The sequence below is a fragment of the Solenopsis invicta genome, chromosome 5, assembly GCF_016802725.1.
Source record: "Solenopsis invicta isolate M01_SB chromosome 5, UNIL_Sinv_3.0, whole genome shotgun sequence".
In the NCBI taxonomy this organism is placed as follows: domain Eukaryota; kingdom Metazoa; phylum Arthropoda; class Insecta; order Hymenoptera; family Formicidae; genus Solenopsis; species Solenopsis invicta.
Window position 1 is genome coordinate 21,414,116 of NC_052668.1, and position 21,748 is coordinate 21,435,863.

The window sequence follows — 21,748 nt, forward strand, 5'->3', positions numbered from 1 at the left end:
TATTTTTTATTTTTTTTTGCAGCTCAGAAAAACATAAAGTAAATTAAAAATAGACTTTTTAACAAGTGCTATTTATTTATTAGACAAAAAAAATTTTAGTTTTGACAATAGTCATAAAAGTTCTGAAAATAACGTTTGAATTTTTAATTTCAGTCTATTCGCAAATGTTCCGGAATCTTAATCATTGATGAACCATACAGAGATCAAATGAATCTATTGTTAATAAATTATTATTCATATTTTTTATTTGAAAAAAGGAAATTAATCTTCACGTAATAATAAAAATTAGAAAAGCGAAAAATATTTATCCATTTTCCTAAAAAAATTTCTAAAAAATGTAAAAGATCAGCGCGTCAAATTAGAAAAACTTAATTGTTCATTCCTTTTTTATGTGCAGTATCAATTTGCAAACTCAAGTTAAGTGTGTTACGATATTTTTTATCTTTTGAAGCCAAATTGAGATCAAACTATTTGTAATGAATAAAATTAACTCTGTTAACATTCAAGTTAAATTAAAATTTCTGTTTTCCATGATGATGTTATGAAATAAATATATAGCATCAATCAGAACTATGAAAAAATCAATATTATTTTATAAATAAAAAAAGGAGCGGTTTTAAAAATTGTGTATTGCATTAATCAACATTAATATCTACAAAATACATTAATAATTAAGACAGATTTTATTAGGACAGGACGGGAAAGACAGACAAACAGATGGGTAAAGAAACACACAGGCACGAGACGAGCACGTTTCCAATATGGAATTAGTGTTGTATATTTTACAAAGTAAATAGAATATAAACAATCTAAAGTCGTCTAAAACACAATAGTACGAATTTCGTGGTAAATCATTTTGTGTGTCGTAAAGATAGACGATATATTATCAACAGGGCGACTCCTTTCGCTTTCTTCCACCTCGCGCGAATGACTCGAGGGCCGAAATAACATGGGGGAGGTATGGGAGTTCGAGGACTTAAACCGGACGACCGAAAAATCATTGTCACCCCCGACTGAGTGTGACACGGTAATCCAACCAGCCAACGGGTGACGACAAAACTGATTCGATGGCAACACGTAGTGTCACGAAGGCTGCGATAACACTCGTGAAACAGCGGCTCTTTTCTTTCAATTTTAATAATTTCTCACACCGTCATCATCATCATCATCATCATCATCATCTTCATCATCATTATCATCATCTTCGGGGTCCGTCGGTCGTTAATCGACGCAGATTAGCATCGCGTTTGCGTTTTCTTCTATCTTTTCTTCTTAGCTTCTTCTTTCAGAAGGCCAGAGGAAGGAAAGGGGAAAGGGGAAAGGGGAGGGCTGGGTTTCAGATGACACGTGATGTACGTGGCAGTTTGTGATGAGCGAGGTGTACAACGGGTACAGTAGTAATAGATAGCTTACAGACATTACGTTCGGCCGTTATGTTTACGCTACGTGGTAACTCGTCTACTAAGACTAGGTTTACGCTCGACGTCCGTCGCATTCGACGTTCCTCTAGCAACACTCGCGCGTACAACGGCGTCTTCCTTTACTGACGTTGCAAACTCTCTTTCAGCTTTCACGCTAACCGCAGAGATCTGCGAGCGCCGCTTGCGACAGACCTCGCGTGTAAACCTAAACTACGATGCTTCTTTCAGTCTCTCGGGTAAGTTACAACGACACTGACGACAACGACGAATGATCGCGTTACTTTCTCTTTACTTAGACACGTACGGTAACACTCTTCGTGGAGAAGCGGAAGATGGTGCGTTTCGATTAATGGATCGCGATGAATGGATCGAATCGACGTGAATGACTGGAAGACAAGGAAAAATGTTCGGAGGTCGCGTATTGCTCGCTTCGATATGCATGTACGAGTGTCTCGCGCCAGAGACACGTGCAATCGTCGGAGAACGATTCGCGAGGGTGTTTTTGGTCGATCGTAATAGAGTAAGATCTCTTCGCGGTCGTTGGTCGCTTCGTAATAGAGTAAGATGGCAGTTACCGTTAGAATCTTACAGCTTAATTACAGTTGTCGCGCGCTTCGCGTCGTATTTTCGCTATTGTAATAATCAGAAGACTGTAGGCGGGGTGGTACGTGTTCGCGTGCTTCGGCAAATCGTAGGCAGATACCCGCGCAGTAGAAGACGGTCGCGTGGAGGGAAGAAATCCGAGGTGGATGCGGATCGCGCGTGTAGCGCCGCCATTTTAACTAACTAGGATTAATTATACGGAGCGTGGAATAAAACGTGGCAGTTTTACACGGTTTTCGTCGTCGTCGAAACGCTCGATTCTTTTCTCGCGCCACGATATTAGAACAGACAACAACGTAGAGCACTCGACTCGCTTCGCTCAAGCACTCGCACGAGTACTCGAACGACGCGATGCGTATAACTTGGCGGTTCTACCGGAGCGGAACCGATAAACGGCAGCTTATAGACTCTCTCTGTCTCTCTCTCTCTCTCTCTCTCTCTCTCTCTCTCTCGTTAAACTTAACTTTGTGTTATACGATCAATCGCAGCGCGTTCGCGATCGTTCGCCTAATCGTAGCCCTAAAGTACTTAAGCCGAGAAATAATCTTGACGTTTGGATCGATCTCGCCAGAGATCTGCCGGTGGCAGTTTACGGAGCACGTGGTCGTTGTGCTGACGGACGCGTTTCTCGCCGACGTAGGCCGGGAGAGCAGGACGAAGGAGCACGTGGAATTATAATATCACTCGAGTGGCTGTGGCGATCGGACGCGAGGCGCCAATTCGCATTAACGAAACGACGGACCGCGGTTTACATAAATTCTCGCGCGATTTTTCCTCTTATACTTTATTATACTTCTTCTTTCTCTTCTCTCGTCATTTACTTTTAATTTCTTCTTTTCTCTTTTACCTTACGACGGGATTCCCGCGTATGCGTCGGAGGCTTTTACACGCTATTTACACCGCGATTACGAAGTCACGGACGTTTCGTTGGCTGTGACCGCGATCGAAGTCGCACTCGGCCTCGCTTAGCTCAAACGCGTCGGAGAACCCCGAGGGTGGGTCCAGCTTGGGGACGAACAGGTTTCCTGATCCGTCACGCTCCTGGTCCCGATTGGCACAGGAATTGCCCGACTGGTGCTTGGGATGGCCAAACCCGGAGATTGGCCCGAAGTTGGCACGGGCCTCCTCGCTGGTATGACGCGCCAACTGTAACATCCTGAATGCAAACGGACTTTTCTTTCACCTTGCAAATTGTTGCGACGTTTAGGAATTTACGAATTTAAGAATGCAAATTTAAGTTTAAATAAAAATATTAAGTTGAAATAAAAATTTGATTTGTTCATTATTCTGGCTTTTCTTCGATTTTGTAATATTCTTCGAAAGAGTGAATTCTATTTTTACATATAGTAATGAGTTAATGCCGGTAAACTTACTTGGGTCTTCCCCTTCCAGGAAACGATTTTCTCTCAAAAATCGGTGAGGGTTCTGTAGACGTGCTAGATTCTGGTCCATGGTACAGGAAGTCTGTAAGCAAATGTTTTTCCTTTGTTTTCTCTTATTCCTAATTCAAACATAATCGCGTTCGTGGAGCTACATTACGCGATGCATAACAGTTGGTTCGTGCGACAAGACTGCGACCAAGGAAGCGTATATCGCATTCCACATATTGATTCGGGAAAACAAACAAGCATGCACGCGTTACCGTGGCCCTCGAACTTTTATGTGTACGATATCGAACGGCATGAAAGTGCTCGCAGTCAGAAGCAGTGGAAGGCCTTGCGGAAACGGAAACTGGAGCGTAGCGTAGGATTTTCGGGTCTGGAAGCAAAAATTGTAGGACTGAATCTGCAGCGAGAATCGCGTGTCGAAAAAAAGAATGAAAAAAAAAGAACCTAGAGTCCTTTTCGCTTCTAGTTCAAGAAGCTGCCTTCTGTCCTACTGCTACACTCCTGAGGAGAAGAGAGACAGAAACACAGAGAAAGAAAAAAAAAGAAAGAGAAAGACAGAAAGAGGTGAAAATATTGCATACTGTGGACGCGCGAGTCGGCCGCAGATGCCGAGTGGTGCGAATCGACGAGGTGATTGGAAGACTCGGTTCGGCTGCTGGTCCCGACTTCCGTGTCGCTGTCCGAGCCCAGGGTGTCGTACTCCTCCGACTCGGACTTGCCCTGACTGACCTTGTGCGCTTTGTGCAACGGCGCAGAGGACGAACGGCCTCCGCGCACCTTAGTGTACCGGTTGCAATCCGACTGCAATCAGACGGAATTGGTTTCCATGAGATGGCACACCGCGTATCGCGCATCCACCGCATTTCCGACCGGATCGCACGAGAAGCGACCTCAAGATTAGAGCAGAATCGTCGAGGATCGCGACTATACGCCTGACCAGGTCAATAATTTTTCTCGGGATTGCTACATTCAAGGAGCGAGTCAACGGAAATCTCGAGAGCGAAAGATGTTCGCTATTCAAGCGGACGATTCTTGGGGACAGTTGCAAATTAAAAAGATCCCAATATTCTCTCGTAAAAACAGAAATTCTCATTTATTAAAATTCAACTATCTATCACATTTATGCACACATTTAATTTTATCAAAATAAATTTCTCTTATAATTCATTGCGATCAACTTTCAACAGAAATCAAGACGTTATTCGTCATTAAATAGAGACATAAAAACATATTTTATCCGTTATTAATGAAAAAGAGACAAAAGCTCTCTTCGACAACGAATTATGAAGTGATGGTCGCGCCAAAAACGTATACATATTTTATTTCTTCTCTACCAGTTGTGGAGAGAAAGAGTAACGAGCTTCACCATCTCTACAGAAACTCTATTCTACTTCGTCGAACTAGGAGTCGCGGGAGCGATGCGATGAATCATGAGAGAGTTTTATGCTACAGCTATTAAATAAATCTACGATGAGACTCGGCGACAGATGCAAATAAGTGAATAGCGAACGGCGTGTTCGGTAGGTCCAGTCTGCTCTAATCAATACTTCAACTCCTCGATTCGCGAGCCGCCTCAGAACACTCGCGAAACGAAACGATGGGACCAGCAGTCGCAACGATATACTCACTTTAATCGGCGTCATGATGTCGCCGTTGAAAATAAAGAAGACCAGAGAAGTCCGCGTTTCCGAATTGATAGAGAAAAGACCAGGAAGGTTTGCGCGCTAATTAAAATTCGTGATAATGTCATACTGATCAAGCGCGCGGGATGAAAAATTCGGATAAACTCACATCGAGCATGCGAGTGCGAGTGACCTAAGTATATTCGCACAGGAAAGGGCTAAGGGTTCCAACTTGTGTCGCAAGGGTAAGGCGATCTCGGTGCACTGATCACTGGGTGCGCATGCAATTATCGCAGGTGTAACAAAGCCGGGAATATGTATGAAAATGGTGAATGATAAAAGCGGTGATAGATCATCATGCTCGCGCGTTTCTTCCCGCACGTTTGTCTCTGATTGAATAATAAATGTATACTTGCTATATATCGTTATAGAACTTGAAATCGTGAATTCGATCCTCCGTGTAAAAGAATATAATAAATTAAATAAGTCTAGAAGATTTAAAAAGGATTAAAAAATTTGTTTTTAATACAAGGATGCCTAGAATTTCTCTTTAAATCTAATTTATTTTATCTTAAAAAGTGAGCGTTAAATGTGAATTGCTGTTTTGGTTAAATTGAGCGAAGTTCTTCAGTCGTAAAAGAAAAGTTAGAAGAACAAATCAAGCGAAACAAGAATTAGAGTCGAGAAGGTAGAATACATTACGCAGTCGAAATTGCACGGGACAGAAACGTGCGGTGAAAAGTGCGACGATTCTAACAACGATAGATCAGCGGACGATACCTCTCGTAACTGAAGGGTATCGGCAGCGGAGAGACGAGGGTCGTGATAGACAAAGGTCTGAAGAGGCGCGGCAGAATTGCAGCGGCTGTCGCCTCCTGCAGGAACGCTTTCCTCCAGCTGGAACGTGGCGTACGGGTAGATATCTTCCGAATATTCTACAAGCATGTTTAATGGCGATTCGTTAATAGTGACTTCCGGGCCGCAATCGTCTGCTTTTTGCGCAATTTCCCGTAGAAAGAGAGACAGAGAGAGAGAGAGAGAGAGAGAGAGAGAGAGACAAAGAGAGGGAGGAAAAGAACCAGTAAGAACCTTATCCCGGAAATTTGTTTTATATCATTGTCGATTTTTTAAAAATCGAGAAAAAGAACGGATTTGATCTTTTCGACGTGTATTGATGTGTTTATCTCACCTGGTATTTTCTCGAGCGTGGCCATCTCGTGGATTGGCGAGCGTAATGGTTTTCGCACGGTGGCGTAATATTGCTCGCGCTGCTCCATGTTCTGCTTATTGTCTAGGGCGGCCGCGGTTTGCGCGTCGTGCAGGCTTCCGATGTCGCCCATAAACGGACCTGCAATTAATATCTTAAGATATAATTGTAGATTTAAAGTTAAACGGCGCAATCAATTCTTCTGTCGATTGACAATATTTCGCAAGAATTGCGTTACTCAATCGTATCACAAACTTTAATTATTTTTATATTTTTATTCATACTTTTTTTGTGTTACTCATATTATTTGTATTATTTATTTGTTCAACTGTTTAAAAAGTTTCTCTTGCTATTTACGATCTTAAATGTAGAAAACTTTATGTATGTATGACGAACTAACGTTTGCGGAAGCAGTAGAAGACGGCACCGGCCGCAGCGATGACCGCGAACGAACTTAGCACCAAAGGTACGATGAGCTTCAGATCCGAATACACAGAGGTGTGCTGAGGAATGTAATGATCGATTTCGATGGCGGACATAGTCGTGCTAATGTGCGGCTGCAACGTCGTTATCTTGTACTCGGCCACTGACGAGCCGGCATTGTTGTGGGCCCTTATGCGAATGTCATAAGTGGTCCCTGGCTGCAATTCGCTCAGAGTATACGTCTTTTGTACCTGCACAGCAATATGCAACTCGTGTATAGTCCGTCGTAGTCCCGTATAGTTGCGTGTAAAATATTAAGTCGTCTTTAAAAGAAATTGGTATCAATATTTTAGCAATATTATATGTTATTAAAGGAGAGAGAATTTGTTAACGCTTTTCTTTATAAAAAATCTGTAATTAAAACTCTATAAAAAAAATCTATGAGATTATAATTAAAATTTTTAATAATATTTTTATACAAGTTGTCCCATTTCTTGCCATTTTATTTTTTAATTAGTTCTGCTTTATTTAAAGACCATTGTTTCATAATAAGAATGTCAAATGATATTTTTTATTTCATTTTTGATAATAAAAAACACTTTTTATTATAAAATCCTTTATAATTTGAAATTTAATTATATTGTAAAGAAACATGATGTGCTAAAATTGTGACAAATACCAGTGACGAATTTGTAACAAATACCAGTTTACCTCAACGTTTAAGAAAAAATTGATAATAAATTGATAAAAAAATTTGTTACACTTTTATAAGAGAAAGAGAAGAGTAATTCTTTTTATTTACACACACACACACACAAATATATATAATGAAATAAAATGTCTACCTCTATATTATTTGAAACCAGTGTCCAGATCCCCTCGCCGCTCTTTCTGTACTCCAACTCGAAGAAAGTTATCGGACATCCTCCGTCGTTCCACGTGCTGAGGTGCAGAGTGATCCACGAAACATTGACTGTAACAAACTTGTCGCCAGTTCCGGGCGACTCGTCTGGCTTTGAACCCTTTGTGGTTGCCTTGACGATTTCGCTAGGTCTGCCCATGCCGATGCGATTGTACGCCGTCAGGTACATTTGATAGTCGTTGCCGCACCAGAGCCGCGACAAGACGAAGCTGCTCATTTTGTGCGACACTTTGAATTCCTCCCACTCGCCGGACTCGCGCTTGTAATGTAAAATGTAGCCGCGGATCGGCGAACCGCCATCGTCGCTGTTTTTCCACTGCACGTTAATCGAATTGCTGCTGGTGCTGGTCGCGTGTAATAACGGCGCCGCAGGTGGAACTGAAAAAGACAAATTTTGATTTATGGATTTTCCTACGATACATTTTGACTGTTCGTTGCGAATTCTTGAAAGAAAATTCATGCGATATCTCTCATTATAATAATATTAATAGTAACATTTTATTTTCCCAACAAAAGTCATTTAAAAAATAAGGTTTTAATATTAATATTAGTAATATTAATATTCAAAATTCATTCTGTATTTTTAAAACAATAATGCAGAGTACATAGACCAAATAATAAAATTTGCGAGTTAATAATTAATAAACAACTGCACATTAAAGCAATTATAATTTAATTTTAGTTAATAACTAATACCTATATTTTTTTTACAAGTAATTTTATTAAATTATTAATTTTCTAATTAAATTTAATTTTATAAATTAATTTTTGTCAATCAGTTTCCTCAACAGTTTATTTCTAAAATTAAATATAGAAGCAAATAACATTATATTACTCGAGAATAAATCTTTGGTAATTATTTGAGAAAAATGAAAATTGCATTTGTACCTTGTACGGTTAAGCGATGAGTTATTTGATCGGAGCCATGGCGATTCTCCACGAAGCAAGTGTAATTTCCGCTATCCTCCCTGTGAAGCTCGGTGATTTGCAAGGATCCATCGGGATGGAGGGACACCCTGGCGGAAGGCTTGACTATCTGACCCTTTCCCGATTGCTTCCAGATAACCGAGGGCTCGGGCTTGCCCACGCTTTGACAGGGCAGTGTCACATCTTGCTTCCACGGTACGATCAGTGTGGTGCCGAACGAATATATGGCGGCGCGAACTGTAATAGAGAAAGTCAGCGAGCCCTTATCGAGACGCGACGCGATAATCGTAGCCGTCCAAGTTAACTTTTATCAAGCGTGCGGAACAAACTTGGAGAAAGTGTTGTTTGCTGACGGGAAAGATTTAAAGTTGGTGGTAAAGAGTTTACGGAGACTTCGCCGAAGCTGGAGGAAGAAAATAAAAAGCACGCCCGACTCATTAACAAACATAAGTACGGCGCTCGGTATCTCGTTACTAGTCGTCTGTAGACAATTCGTTTAGCCCGGGAAACGGATGTTTATACGATGGGCAAGTGAACGGTGCTTCGAAAACCTAACTTTCGTAACTAGTCCAATTTGTGTGCCGAAAGGCAACTTCTGGAAACTCCAACTTTCATGACTAAAGTAAAGTTGCATATTTTCAATATACTAACGTTACAAACTACTATCGCGCTCTCGTAATCTTCGGGGTATCGGAAGTGCATGGAGTACAAAAACATATCGACATACGCGTAAAAATAAGATGATCATAATATTCTGAACGTAGATACTGTTTTTAGTACACTGAGAAAAAGATACTTAAAAGTTTTTTTGGGGGGATATATCAAAATAAATCTTTATTTTTAAATAAAATAAAATTTTATTCTTAGCAAATAAAACAATTAATAAAAAAATTATATATATATATTGTCATCACAATTAAATGTTTTATAATCAATAAATATTGAAGAAAATGTCACAAGTAACATTTACTTGTTAATACTTCGATTTTTTTCTCAATGTATTTTAAGATTAAGATTTATTTACGCAAACAAAATGATTTCAAAACTAATTTGAAATAAGAGATAATCCCGTTACCTTCACTGGAAGGTGAGACCGTGATGGACGGGGTTTGCGGTCCTTCGCCGACCGAAGTGACCGCCGCAATCGTAAATTCGTACTGGCTCCTCTTGTGCAGGTCCTCAGCCTGGTAGCTGGTCTGATACGGCGGCAGAGCCCTCCTGTGCCACTTGCTCTCCGGTCCCAATCCGCGGATGTGCACGTTGTAGGAGGTGATGTTGCCGTTGCTTTTCAGGGGCGGCTGCCAGGAGACGATGATAGACGTGGCCGAGTTGACGACCGCCTTGACGTCGGCCGGCATCTCCGGCAGGTCCTCTTCGGTCACGCAATAGAGAGGCGATGAAGCGACGCCGTCACCAGTTCTGGTGTACGCCACGACTTGGATAGAATAGTTGGTGTACTTCTCCAAGCTGTGGAGCACCACCGTCAGTGCGGTGGTAATTTTCATCTCCGGTTTGACAGACTCCGTCAGCGCGTCTGTGTTTTCCCACATGACCTTGTAACCTTTCAGGATCCCGTTCAGACTGGAGTCAGGCGGAGATTCCCAGGAGACTTGTAAGGACGTCGACGAGAGCGCGGTACAACGCACATCCTGAGGAGGGCTGCTCGGAACTAGAAAAATTTTAAGTTTTATCTAAAGGTCTGCGAATGACCTTTGCTTCTCAAAATTATACGCGTATAATACAGATATTTTGTTATTTAATATCTGTAAATTGTTTAAAAACGAGATTTGCTATATAAAATTAATAAATTATAAAATTGAAAATTTATTAATATAATATTTTAATATGTTAAAATGAAACTAATTAAAATAGCAGAAATTGAAAGTGACGCAACGCTCAATTACAAATTAATAATAATAGCAATCTAATATATTGACATAGATATTCATTCGTACGTTAATTTTAATAAAATTAATTTTAATAAAAAATTAAAATAGAACGTTGAATTGAATATGCAATATTTTAATATATTTTTACGATTGCAATGATCGAAGAAATATGAACGGCGCGGCTCATAAAACTCGTATAGCATTTAAAACGTCGATATTCATCGTATATTCGAGGGCAACGTGACTATACGCATGGAACGTTTCAAAAGGGGGTTCAGGTGAAAAGTTTTTAAAGAGGTACGATGCCGTCGCGAGTCGCGGTGAATGTTTGCCCACCCACGATCGAAAATATCGGAGTGCACTTAGAAGTTTCGTCGGGTCCGCCCATCCGGCGGGTATAGGATTAAAGAAGTTATTTGCGAGCGCGGATGCGGCATCTGAATTTATTATTTATCCGAGAAGCGCCGTGCAGCCGCGGCGCGCCGCATGCGGTCGGTATTCATGGCGGAATTCGTGATAGGCTCGCGAGAAGGCGCGAATATTATTCTCTTCATGAATTTTTGAAGCTTCTCGGGTCGAGTCCCGACGCGAAAATAGACGTCTAGACGAGAACTTCGCTCTCCCGAGCTCGCGAGAGCGCCGATCGATCGCGCCGAATATGTTAATTCCGTTCGCGCCGATGTGCATATTTATCGTCGTTGCTCGATTCGTCATGGAAGCTTCGATGAATGCGTTACTTCATCGATGCTCAACGAAATTAATTTCAATAACAAAGGTACAATTTAATATTGAACCGCCAAAGGGACCGGTTTGGCTTCTATCTTTATTTACAATTAATAAAATATTATTTTTAAATTATTAATTGAGACTGCATTGAAATATTTTCAATATTTTGTACCGTATAATTCGAAGAAAAAAAAATAACTAAATACAATGTGAGAAAAAGTGTCATCTTAATCTTAATAATAACGAGAAACATTACTACACGATTATTTAAAAACGTACGTTATACGTACAAGTGTCATATCAAGTGTTCTTCGGTAGTTTAAGATAAAAATAAAAATAAAATATTTAAACATAAATAGAATACATTACATTTTTATTTCCGTAAGACAAATTTTTATAATGAAAATTGACGAAAAGTCAGAGGTAATTATTAATCAAATAAAAACTTTATAAGAATTTAAAGTGTATGCAAAGCTAAAATAACACTATCGGGGATTCTTAAAAACTGATTTTTATGGTACATATTTTATTTTATGTTAAAATTAAAATATTATTGTCGTGCTTTTCGATATCCTTAACGAACGCTTGCTTAATTAGAAATAAGTAAATATCGATTGACGCCGTATATATTTTTTTTTTTACGGTCACTTACCGTCCTCGAGGGTTGACGCCACAAATTCCTGCGTCATGGGACCTGGTCCGAGGGCGTTGAATGCTTGAACGACCACGCTGTAACGCGTGAACTTCTTCAAGTTCGTCAAGTGATGCTGACGTCCGGGCATGGACGTTCTTGCCAAACCCAGAGCGACGCTCGCTGTCGAGATCCGTCTTTCCACGGTTTTATACGTGTACTGCTCCGCCCCCAACCTGAATTTCGCGAGAGCGTCCGTTACACCTGGCTCGTGTGATTAATTAGTTTGCCGAAAGGGTGTCAAATGTCTCCTTTTAACCTCAAACTTTGTTCCAAAGTTTCAGTGGCGAAACTCGGTATTAGATTACCGTATGAAAAATGTAAAGATAATGTGGATTTATGTACATGACATGCTCGACAGAAAATGACAAGGTAAAAAAATATCTTGAAATAGAATCGCAATTTCATATATAGATATTTTTTTCAAGAATTATATAAATTCAATAATATATAGAAAAAAAGTAAAAGTAAGAAGAGGAAAGAAAAAATAAACAAAAATTTCGCCTTTTGAATAATTATTCCAGAATCCGCGGTTTATAAAATAAGAAATAAGTGAAAAGAATTATGCAAATGGTATAGATATTAAATTAAAATGTAGATTAAAAATCTATACATAAGAATGGAGATGAATCTAAGAATGATAAAAAATACAGCGACACTAAGCTACATTATCGAATTCATATCGATCTAATTATACTTAGAACAGTTAATAACAATTAGCATTCTAGAAATATTGAAGAAAAAATCGACGCATTTAACTTGTTTTTTATAAAAGCACTACAATAATAAAAATGCGTTTGGTGGGATGTAACAAAAACGTGGCCGTAAAAAAGCCTATAGTTTTTCGAGGATTTGTCAGCGTTGCCCCAGGCGGATAAATAACTGACCCCGAGATAGCTCGTCGTTTATTAATGGCGCGTGAATTCTACGGTATCAGCTCTGTGGACTGAAATACAGGAAGTTGGAGTTCTGTGTGCGTGTGCGCGCGCGCTCGCGCGAGTGAGGAAACAAACCCCTATCTGTCGAGGGGCGTCGTTAAAATAACGGTGGTGTTTTCGGTCGTTACCTGTGTTCCTTGTAGCCGACATGATAACCGAGTATCTCGCCGTTCCATAAATCATGATCGGGCGGATCCCAGGTGACGTTGAACTCGGTCGAGCTGATGGGCTCTACTTTGAGATTTCGCGGCGGTCCGCCTGGCTTCTCCCCCTCAGTTGTCGTCTCTAAAATCTGAAAAGCCCGTAAAGCCCTCCTTTGAATACTTTAGAGAGTTCGCTCACTTTCGCCGCTTTCATTGCGTACTCTTTCCTCCCCCTCCCCCCCCCTCCTGTTAATTACCGAACTTTTAAAGTGTTTCACAATTTTCATCCGCAGCCAATTTGAATCACAAAATAAAGATGGCTTAAATTCTTTTATAAAACAAATATAAATTTCAAACTTGTTGGAAAAGTACGTACAAGTGTTACATGTATAAGAATGCTAGCTGTGACGTCGTATTTAAGGAAACGTGCCGATTACGAAGAATCCGTAGGAATAGAACGAGTTCGGCTGGATACGCTCCGAAAGCTCCTTTTATTTCGAAGCATCGCGGCGGATGTTTCATAGGCCGCGCGTCCTTAAACGTGCGAGCAAATATTTTTCCGTAGAAGAAAAAAAAGGTGCGAGAGAAATCGATACGTCCGAAAGGGCAACGCAGAGCGCAATTTAAATCCAGGCCAACGACGCATCCGAGTCGAGAGGCGACTCCGGGGAGAGGGATTCGTTTCGGGGCGAGATGGCCTTTTTTTTACGCGCACGGGAATATCGATCAGGCTCGATTCCTGTCACACATCAGTGTCCTCGATTGTTTTAATTCTCAACGGGGAAGGGGGATGACGACTGGCCGCGACCGGCCGGCGAGGAAACGTTCGTCCGACGGGGGGTGCGATTTGACTTGTAAATGTTCGACCTGTCCCCGATACCTACGTCGCTCGCTTGACTCCGACCCAGTTCGTTGTCCGCGTACATCCGGAACTGGTAAGTGACCGCAGGACGCAAACCGCTCACGTGGCCGCGAGCACGTGTCCCCGGTACCGTTGTGTGAAACGTGTGGTCGTGCCATACTTCTACAAAATTAATTTCAAATCATTTTGCGATATAATGATCCGATTAACGAAAACGTCAATCAGGTGGAATTACTATCATACTTGTACCAATCTACGGAGTGACATTTATCAGCTTTGACTTGTAATATAATATTCTGGAAATTTTAGAAGTTTTTAATATTTCTATTGTTTTCAATGTTTGTGATCGAGAATAGAACCAGAAATGATATATAATTTTGTACAAATCAGATTCTTCTCTTCAATCTATTTTTAATTATACTATATATTTTTTATAATTTTATCAACTTTTAATATATTTATCAATTTTTTGAATTCTTTGTTTTATATTAACATTCTCCTAAATATAATATGAAATCTCGTAGAAATTCGATTTTTTCAATTACTACGGTTATGCTTACCTGATTCGGTTTTGTACTCGATTATGTACTGGGTAATTGGACTGTTTCCATCTTGACTAGTTGTCCAGCCAAGATTAATGTGACGACTGCCTTTTTCGATTACGTGAAGATTCCGTGGAAAATCTGGGGGCTCTGTACATCAATAGGATTTTGTGGAATTCCTCTTAAAGTTGAAATTTTTAACGCTTAAACAATATTTTGCCTCTTGACAAATGTCTCTTTTAATCAACGTGCCATTTCTCACATTTTTTCACATATCTTCTAAGAATTGATTCATTAATATCAAATTATTTTCTTCGTTATCGAGATTTATCACAGGTGATGCACATTAAATTTTCTGTGTACTATTTGTATCACTTGCAGTCACGACAAATAATCTTTTAAACGTATTATTTTGCAGGGCATTTGAGGAAGAGCATTATAACGCTTTTATAATGATAATAATAAAAGCTTGACTGACACAAATGTAATTTCAACATTTAACGCGAGAATTTAAATATCACCGGTCTGATTTTCGCGTTACCCGCCGAATTAAAATGTTTCACCGCGCGAAATTAGAGTTCGGCAATTAGTTGGGGATTTTCGCCTAATTCCGGCGCGCATCGCGTCCAATGGAATAATTTTCAGTTATGGCACGATTGTCGTGCACCCACATTATGCATATTTCACGGGTTATCCGGCGCAATACGCCCGCTCGAAGCGTATCTCATTTTGGAGAACACATAGAGAGCGCGGGCCAGCGGCTCATCTGTCTCGTCGTGCGCGTACTTGCACGGACGTACATTAAATTAAATGGACGCGCGTTGTCGAGTGCCTGTATACATTACGATAATTACATCCAGCAGAACAGCGTTACGCACAAACAACCGACCGACTGACGCCCCGAAGGCATCATCACGATAACTCGCTTCGCAATAATTTCATGGACTCCATCGACTATCTCCTATTCTCGACAGAGGACAAACGATCACGAAATGCCAACGTTAATACCCAGTACGGCAGTATCAATGTTATTTTCATTATTGTGTCTCTTGTTGTAATATTGACAACATTATTAAATCTTGCCTCTTGCATATCAATTATAATATTAAATTTTCGTATTAAATATTCGATTGTCGACGATTCTCCAAAGAGCTTCCATCGAAACCTAGATAATTTATCGGACTTGAATAAAGAGTACAAGTACCTTGAATATAAAGGTGAACCGTCATCTCGTCGCGGCCGTAAGCGTTGGACGCGATGCAAAAGTACCTTCCGCTGTCCTCGCGGCTGGTGCTGACGAAGCCGAGAATGCTGACTACGCCGTCGGTGGTGTTGTCCTCCTTCAGAGTATAACGATAGTCGGGAAGCTTAGGATCCAATTGGGAGCCTGCTTTCTTCCAGACTATCTTCAAAGGATGGTCGCCCTTCGCCTCGCAACGCAGCGAGGCATTCGAGCCCAGCCTCGCTGTCTGATTCCGATGCTTTTCCACAAAATGCGCGGGGACTGTATCAGAGTCAAATTTTATTTATAAGTCAGTTATTTATGTACAATCGATAGTTGAAACAGGGTTATTTTAGTTAAAACACAATCGTCTTAAAATAAACGAGTAAACTCTGTATTATAAAATTAAATTTTTGAGTTATTTTTCAGTGAGTGATTTAGTTCAAAATATTCTATTTATAATTTTGTTTTTCACAGATTTTAAAATACTTGTACACATCTGTTTTTAGTGTTTTTCGTATTTTGCTCTGTACATAAAACTATAAATAAAATTTTATTTTGATCACGAATTGTAAGCCATCTAAAATGGGATTGATAACCAATAAGAAAATACAGTTCGATGAGATTAATGAAAATAGAAAAAGCTTAAAAGAGATTAAGATTAAATTACGTTATTAAATTATTTATTTGATTATAAATTGTAACTTAGTTTTGCATTATAAATTATATTTTTAAACAAATCAATGTAATTAGTGTGTTACTAATCATACAGCTCACTGCTCGCATAATTTACTTCAAAATTAGGTAAAATTTAAAAGTTTACAGCGTACACAATTAAGAAACAAAGATTGAAAAACAAAAAAAATTAAAGAAATGATACGAATTTGATAAGATTATTAAATAATTATCATTGTTAATGTTTTAAAACCAGATTACATTTTGAAAATTCGGCCAATTCGATTATTTCATGAAAAATATTTTCTTAATGTCTTAAAAGGATAAAGTGGATCAAATAGACTACATCAATCGTCACACTGTTGATAATACCTAAAGTTTCAGCGAGATCCAATTAGGGTTAATCACCAATTAGTAGAAGACTAATCTTTCTAAGAGGAATTATGAGGAAGAGAGATATTTTATCACGAAGCTTTAGCGCTAAAGTATTTTCTGTAACTGTAGATAGTAATGGGAGATTTAATAACGCTTCTATTGTAAAAAAAAATTACATTTCTCGTTATTAAATTCTCTTTTGACAATTACATTAGATTATAAAAAGAATAGATATTACAAAGAGATAATAATCGAATAATTTTTATATATTTCCATTATTATGAAAAGCCTGATGAGATTTCATTCATTTTGTGTTGTTATAGAATATTTCTAGATAAGAATTGTTGGTTTTTATAAAAAAAAAAAACTATAAATATTTTTATATAATTTTTAAAAAAATAATTCATATGTATAATTGCGGTGAACTAGTAAAAATTGAGGAAAACCTGATAATTATTTATATTAATTACTAAAAAGCTGAGTTAACTTTATCAGCAACTTTAAAATTAACCTTAATTAAGAACACATGGAATTAAAATTGATACGTACCGTTGACGGTAAGATAAACGACTTTACTGAGTCCAGCTCCGATGCCGTTCATAGCCTCGCACAGATAAAAGCCCTCGTGATCTTCCTGGACCCGGCCGAACACGAGCGAGCCGTTGGAGTGTATTCTCAGGTCCTGCATGTGCTCGTGGCTGGCTATGTCGTGATAATTGCCGGGTTTCTTGCCGCTGCCACGTCGCCATGTGACCAACGGCGGTGGGAAGCCGTCGGCGTGACAATGCAAACTCAATCGGGGCATTCCCTCCGACGCACGGGCGTCCTGCGGCTCCACCACCCACCGTGGCGGCACTGACCCACAATACGCGATCATTAATCGATTGTCACGGATCTCGTTACGCGACGGCTACTACAACGACGTGGCCCGGAAGCTCCGATCGTGCTCCAAATCCGCACGGATGACGAAAATCATATCTTTCCACCTACTTCCTTCGCATCGCGAAAAATTTCAATTTTATTCTCAATTAACGATTGAAAAACTTCAATTATGTAAAATACAATTATGTAAAATCAAATTTTTATCGATGAGAGACAAATATTTGAGCAAGATATTTATGCGTAAATTTTGACAATTAATTAAAAAAAGTATGTCAATTAATTCAAGAGGAAAGTTGAATTGTTTATCACGCAACATAGACTTTCGATCTTGATGACGTCGCGTTTTATCGAGGACATTGAAATCGCGCAGGGGTGGTCTCCCGGACCTCATCGTCGTGCGTTTGTCTAAGCTTATTGCGCTGAGGCAAGAGCGAAAAGTTTCCGGGGAGAGGATTGGCCTACTGCAACTTCCTACTTTAGCTGCCGCGAAAGTAAAGGGAAATAGGATTTGAAGGTGCGCGAGGGAGATGGGCTGGAGTGTCGTCCTCTCGGAATTGCGGACAAACGGTGCGAAACTTTCGCTGGTAATAATTATGGATTGTCCGCCAAATGTATTGGCGGATTGCTTTCGCCACGCCTTTCCTCTCCGTTTCTGCGTCTCTGTCTCGCGACAAAGAGACAGACGGAAAAGAGATGTAGAGGTGGAATAAAGGGTGAAAAGTGCGGAGGAGTAACGGTGCGAAACGTGCGCGCGCGACAGAGAGATTTTTCCATCAGCGACAAATGGTAAAATAACATCGGCGATAAACACCGTGATGACCACAGAGAGCAGAGCGATGTGCACGTGATATGATAAATCGGTGCTGTGCTGAATTCAATACCACGTACGAGAATGTGCACGATCAATTGTTGCGTACAAATATGCACAAGGTGCGCAAAATGCGCGTCCCGCCTGAGCCGAACGTTTGCGCGCCGAATTACTCGCGCATTGATTTGCATAATGCGTCGCGCATTTGTGCGCTCGCATGCATATTATCGTTCTATCGTGATTAATAATCGAAGGGTCGAGCGGATAAAGGGGAACACTTAAACGTGTATAGTACTGCGAAAATCGAGCTGCGTGAACAAGTCTGTTGTTTCCCACCGAATGATCGTGCGGCAATCAAACGTGTTCGATAATAAAATTTACAAAGCAGTAGCACGCGCGATAATAAAAAAACATGGACTTACCGTTACAATTTACTTTAGTGAGAGAAATAACAGCCTTTCCGGAAGTACTGTATTTTTAAAATTGCATTCAAGGGCTGGGGAACATACTTGAACTTTCCGCTTCTTAAATTTAAATACTGTGACTGCAGCATTTGATTGTCTATTAATGTAAATCCGATAAATGTGACCCTTTGCGATCCTTCGTTCCTCTTAATTCAATAATGACTTTGCATTGAGAATCGATTATTCCGGTGAACGTTCGGATCAAACGAGACCGATTCGTTTCGGTACGAGGCGTGGTGCATAGACGGCATACGAATTTTTGGTAAAAGAACAGGGGAAAAGAAAAGAAAAAAAAGAGGAAATGAAAGAAGGAAACGAAACACGAGGTGCGAGCGTCACATCGGGAAGTCGGTGCCAAGGGATTAGTGGCGCTCGGGGGCCAAATAAGAGAAAAATAAAGTGAAAAACGTGTCAGTGCAGATATGCGTGTGCTGGGTGAAGTGAACGTGAGTCGGTGCTTCAAATTGAACTACAAGATTGCTGCTGCTGCCGCTGCTGCTGCTGCTACTGCTGCTGCTGCTGCCGTTGCTGCTGCTGGCTCGTCGTGGCTCAAGATGGAGTAGTGCTATATATGCGAAGCCGACTTTCGTGAAGTGGCCGTATTGGCCCTCGCATGCAGTACATATTTCATTCTGGGCTACTGCGATCGTGTTGAATACCGACAAGCGCATGGACGTTATATCGGTCGAGATTTCATTTCTCGTTCTTTCATTTTCACATATCTCTCCTTTTCTAAGATCTTACTGTGTCCTAGCACATGATTCAGCGGCATCTGACGCAATGATATGCCAATTGATACGTTAAAGAGTTCATCTTTTTAAAGCATTTCTTATTTAAATAAGATACTATTCATTGTTAAATTATTTTTATAGTTCTCGAGACAGGGTTAGACATGTCCTATTTACTTATTAATTCATAATTACGACTACAAATTTTATTCTTTGCTATAATAAATTATTAAAATCTTTAGTTGCTTTAAAATCTCTTAGGCTTAAAGTAATTAAATTTTTTAATCAGTAAAATATATTGATTAAAATATAATCGGATGAGTTTCGCTATATACGAGTGGAAATAGTTATTTATTGTTTTCAATTTAAAATAAATGAATGTATTTGCGATTTGTTCAATCAATTGTTGACATATAATTAATCACTAATATAAAAATAATAAATTACTAATAAAATATAATAAATTATTAATAAAAATAATCGCTAATTATTAATCTTTGGCTTTAATCACTAATTTATAGTATTAAATAATAGCTAAATAGTACTATATTAATTAATATAATATATAAAATAATTTACCAAGTAATATCAATTTGAATATTTTTTTGATATGACAAATACATTCTTGATTTATTTCAATAATCGATTAAATCAATCGTGATACTTGCCACTAATTTTTAATCAATTATTTTAGTTAAGAGAAAACTCAATCGATTAATTATATAAAAATTATTTGATAATTAATTCTACTAATTACATTAATTACGTTTGTTTAACATTTCTAGTCAATTATTGTAGTTAACAAGTAAATTAATCGATTAATGTCCAACACTGTCTCGAGAGCGGTGTCAGAGGGCTGTTGCGTTTGACACACGCGGAATTAATGCGGAGAGTATATGCGATCGCAGTACTTAATTATCGTGATAAGGGGCAGAGAGTGAGAGGTGCAAGTTGAACGGTGCATCCGTTGTTGCTAGATATGTATCTAGATAGAAAATATATTACGGAGTGATCCGTGGTGTAAAATAACGCTATATTATGCTGTGCTCAAGTGCGTTGGTGCGACGGGCTTTGCTGGCTGTGCGGCGGTGGCGGCGGCGGCTGCTGCTGCTGCTGCTGCTGCTTCGTCATTTCGCGCATATCATCTCGTAAAAAAGACTCTAGAGCTGCGTTTATCTGAACGATGTCGTTGTTCGCTCATCCGAATGGCGAATTGTCTCTTGTGAATATCCGGCTAACGCTCGCGCGCCCGATACGCTTTCCAAAAAATTTCGCACGCAAACTATCTCGAATTTAATGAACGAATTTCACAGGATATCATCAAAAAATATTTTCTCTGTAAAAAAGAAGACACGGCGTGTAAAACGTAAAATACCGAAATATTGGAACTGAAAAAAATATTATTGGGGATATACCTCGACTCGAAACATTTTCAAGCGCGATACGTGGATTATATTCGCGAGAGTATTACCCAGAGTATATTACCCAAGAGAGATCTGTCAGATATTGAAAGTGTCGGTCGAGTGGCTTTAAGCGACAGAAAAGTTGTACAGAAAAATAAATAACAAAACTATTTCAGACAGACTAAATTTGCATTTTACAGTACGGAATAATAATGTAATAGAACCTTGTTCAGTACTTAAATATTTAGTAATAAAATTAGATAATAATCAGCAATATATATTATATAACAATTTATAACATACAGAGTTGGGTAATAAATTAAAAAGTTAAAAAGTAATAACTCTTAACTTAGTTAATTTTAAATAAATTTATTTTTAATTTCAACTTGTTATTTTTAAAACAAAAATTTTAATTCATAATTTTTATTGTAAATTAAAATTTATGTATAAATATAAAAAATACATTTTCATGTAAAAAACAATACTTGTTATGCCATATAAAACTCAATTTACAAATAAATTCATTTGATAATCTATATATCAATTGTTTTATTATTTAAAGCAATATAATTTTGGAAAATTATGATATTTTAATTCAATGCTTTTTAAAATTAATTTTTCATTTAATTTAATTTTAACACTTCGCCTTTAGCTTCAGTTCACGCAATTTTTAAAAGAGCTAAATTAATTAAGTCACCAATTTTAACGTAATTTAGTTTAAAAAAATCAATTTACCCAACCCTGATAATATATAATTACGAACATAACTAAATTACTAAAATATTTTTGTTTTTGTTTCGTCATAATTTATATAATATTTCTAGCTGGACTCTTTATTTAAATAAATTTTCCATTTAAAACTTTTCGAATCAAATGTTTCTCAAATC

General features: G+C 38.8%; 1 protein-coding gene across 6 annotated transcripts in view; it reads right to left on the reverse strand.

The window, feature by feature from the left end:
- Positions 1–749: 749 nt before the first annotated feature.
- LOC105195147 (Down syndrome cell adhesion molecule-like protein Dscam2) overlaps positions 750–21,748 on the reverse strand; it is a 176,347-nt gene continuing 155,348 nt past the window's right edge. For 4 of the 6 annotated variants that reach the window (XM_026133465.2, XM_011160412.3, XM_026133466.2 and 1 more), the window contains 15 exons: positions 17,126–17,431; positions 15,509–15,808; positions 14,323–14,454; positions 13,785–13,924; positions 12,886–13,049; positions 11,781–11,995; positions 9,589–10,182; positions 8,475–8,750; positions 7,510–7,964; positions 6,642–6,915; positions 6,224–6,382; positions 5,815–5,969; positions 3,994–4,213; positions 3,398–3,488; positions 750–3,180 (listed from right to left, as the gene is read on the reverse strand). In XM_026133465.2, coding sequence (XP_025989250.1) covers positions 2,919–3,180; positions 3,398–3,488; positions 3,994–4,213; positions 5,815–5,969; positions 6,224–6,382; positions 6,642–6,915; positions 7,510–7,964; positions 8,475–8,750; positions 9,589–10,182; positions 11,781–11,995; positions 12,886–13,049; positions 13,785–13,924; positions 14,323–14,454; positions 15,509–15,808; positions 17,126–17,431 — 3,743 coding nt within the window. In that variant the 3' untranslated portion in view covers positions 750–2,918. The remainder of the gene's footprint in view (positions 3,181–3,397; positions 3,489–3,993; positions 4,214–5,814; positions 5,970–6,223; positions 6,383–6,641; positions 6,916–7,509; positions 7,965–8,474; positions 8,751–9,588; positions 10,183–11,780; positions 11,996–12,885; positions 13,050–13,784; positions 13,925–14,322; positions 14,455–15,508; positions 15,809–17,125; positions 17,432–21,748) is intronic. The other 2 variants (XM_026133467.2, XM_039449987.1) reach the window with 2 other exon arrangements.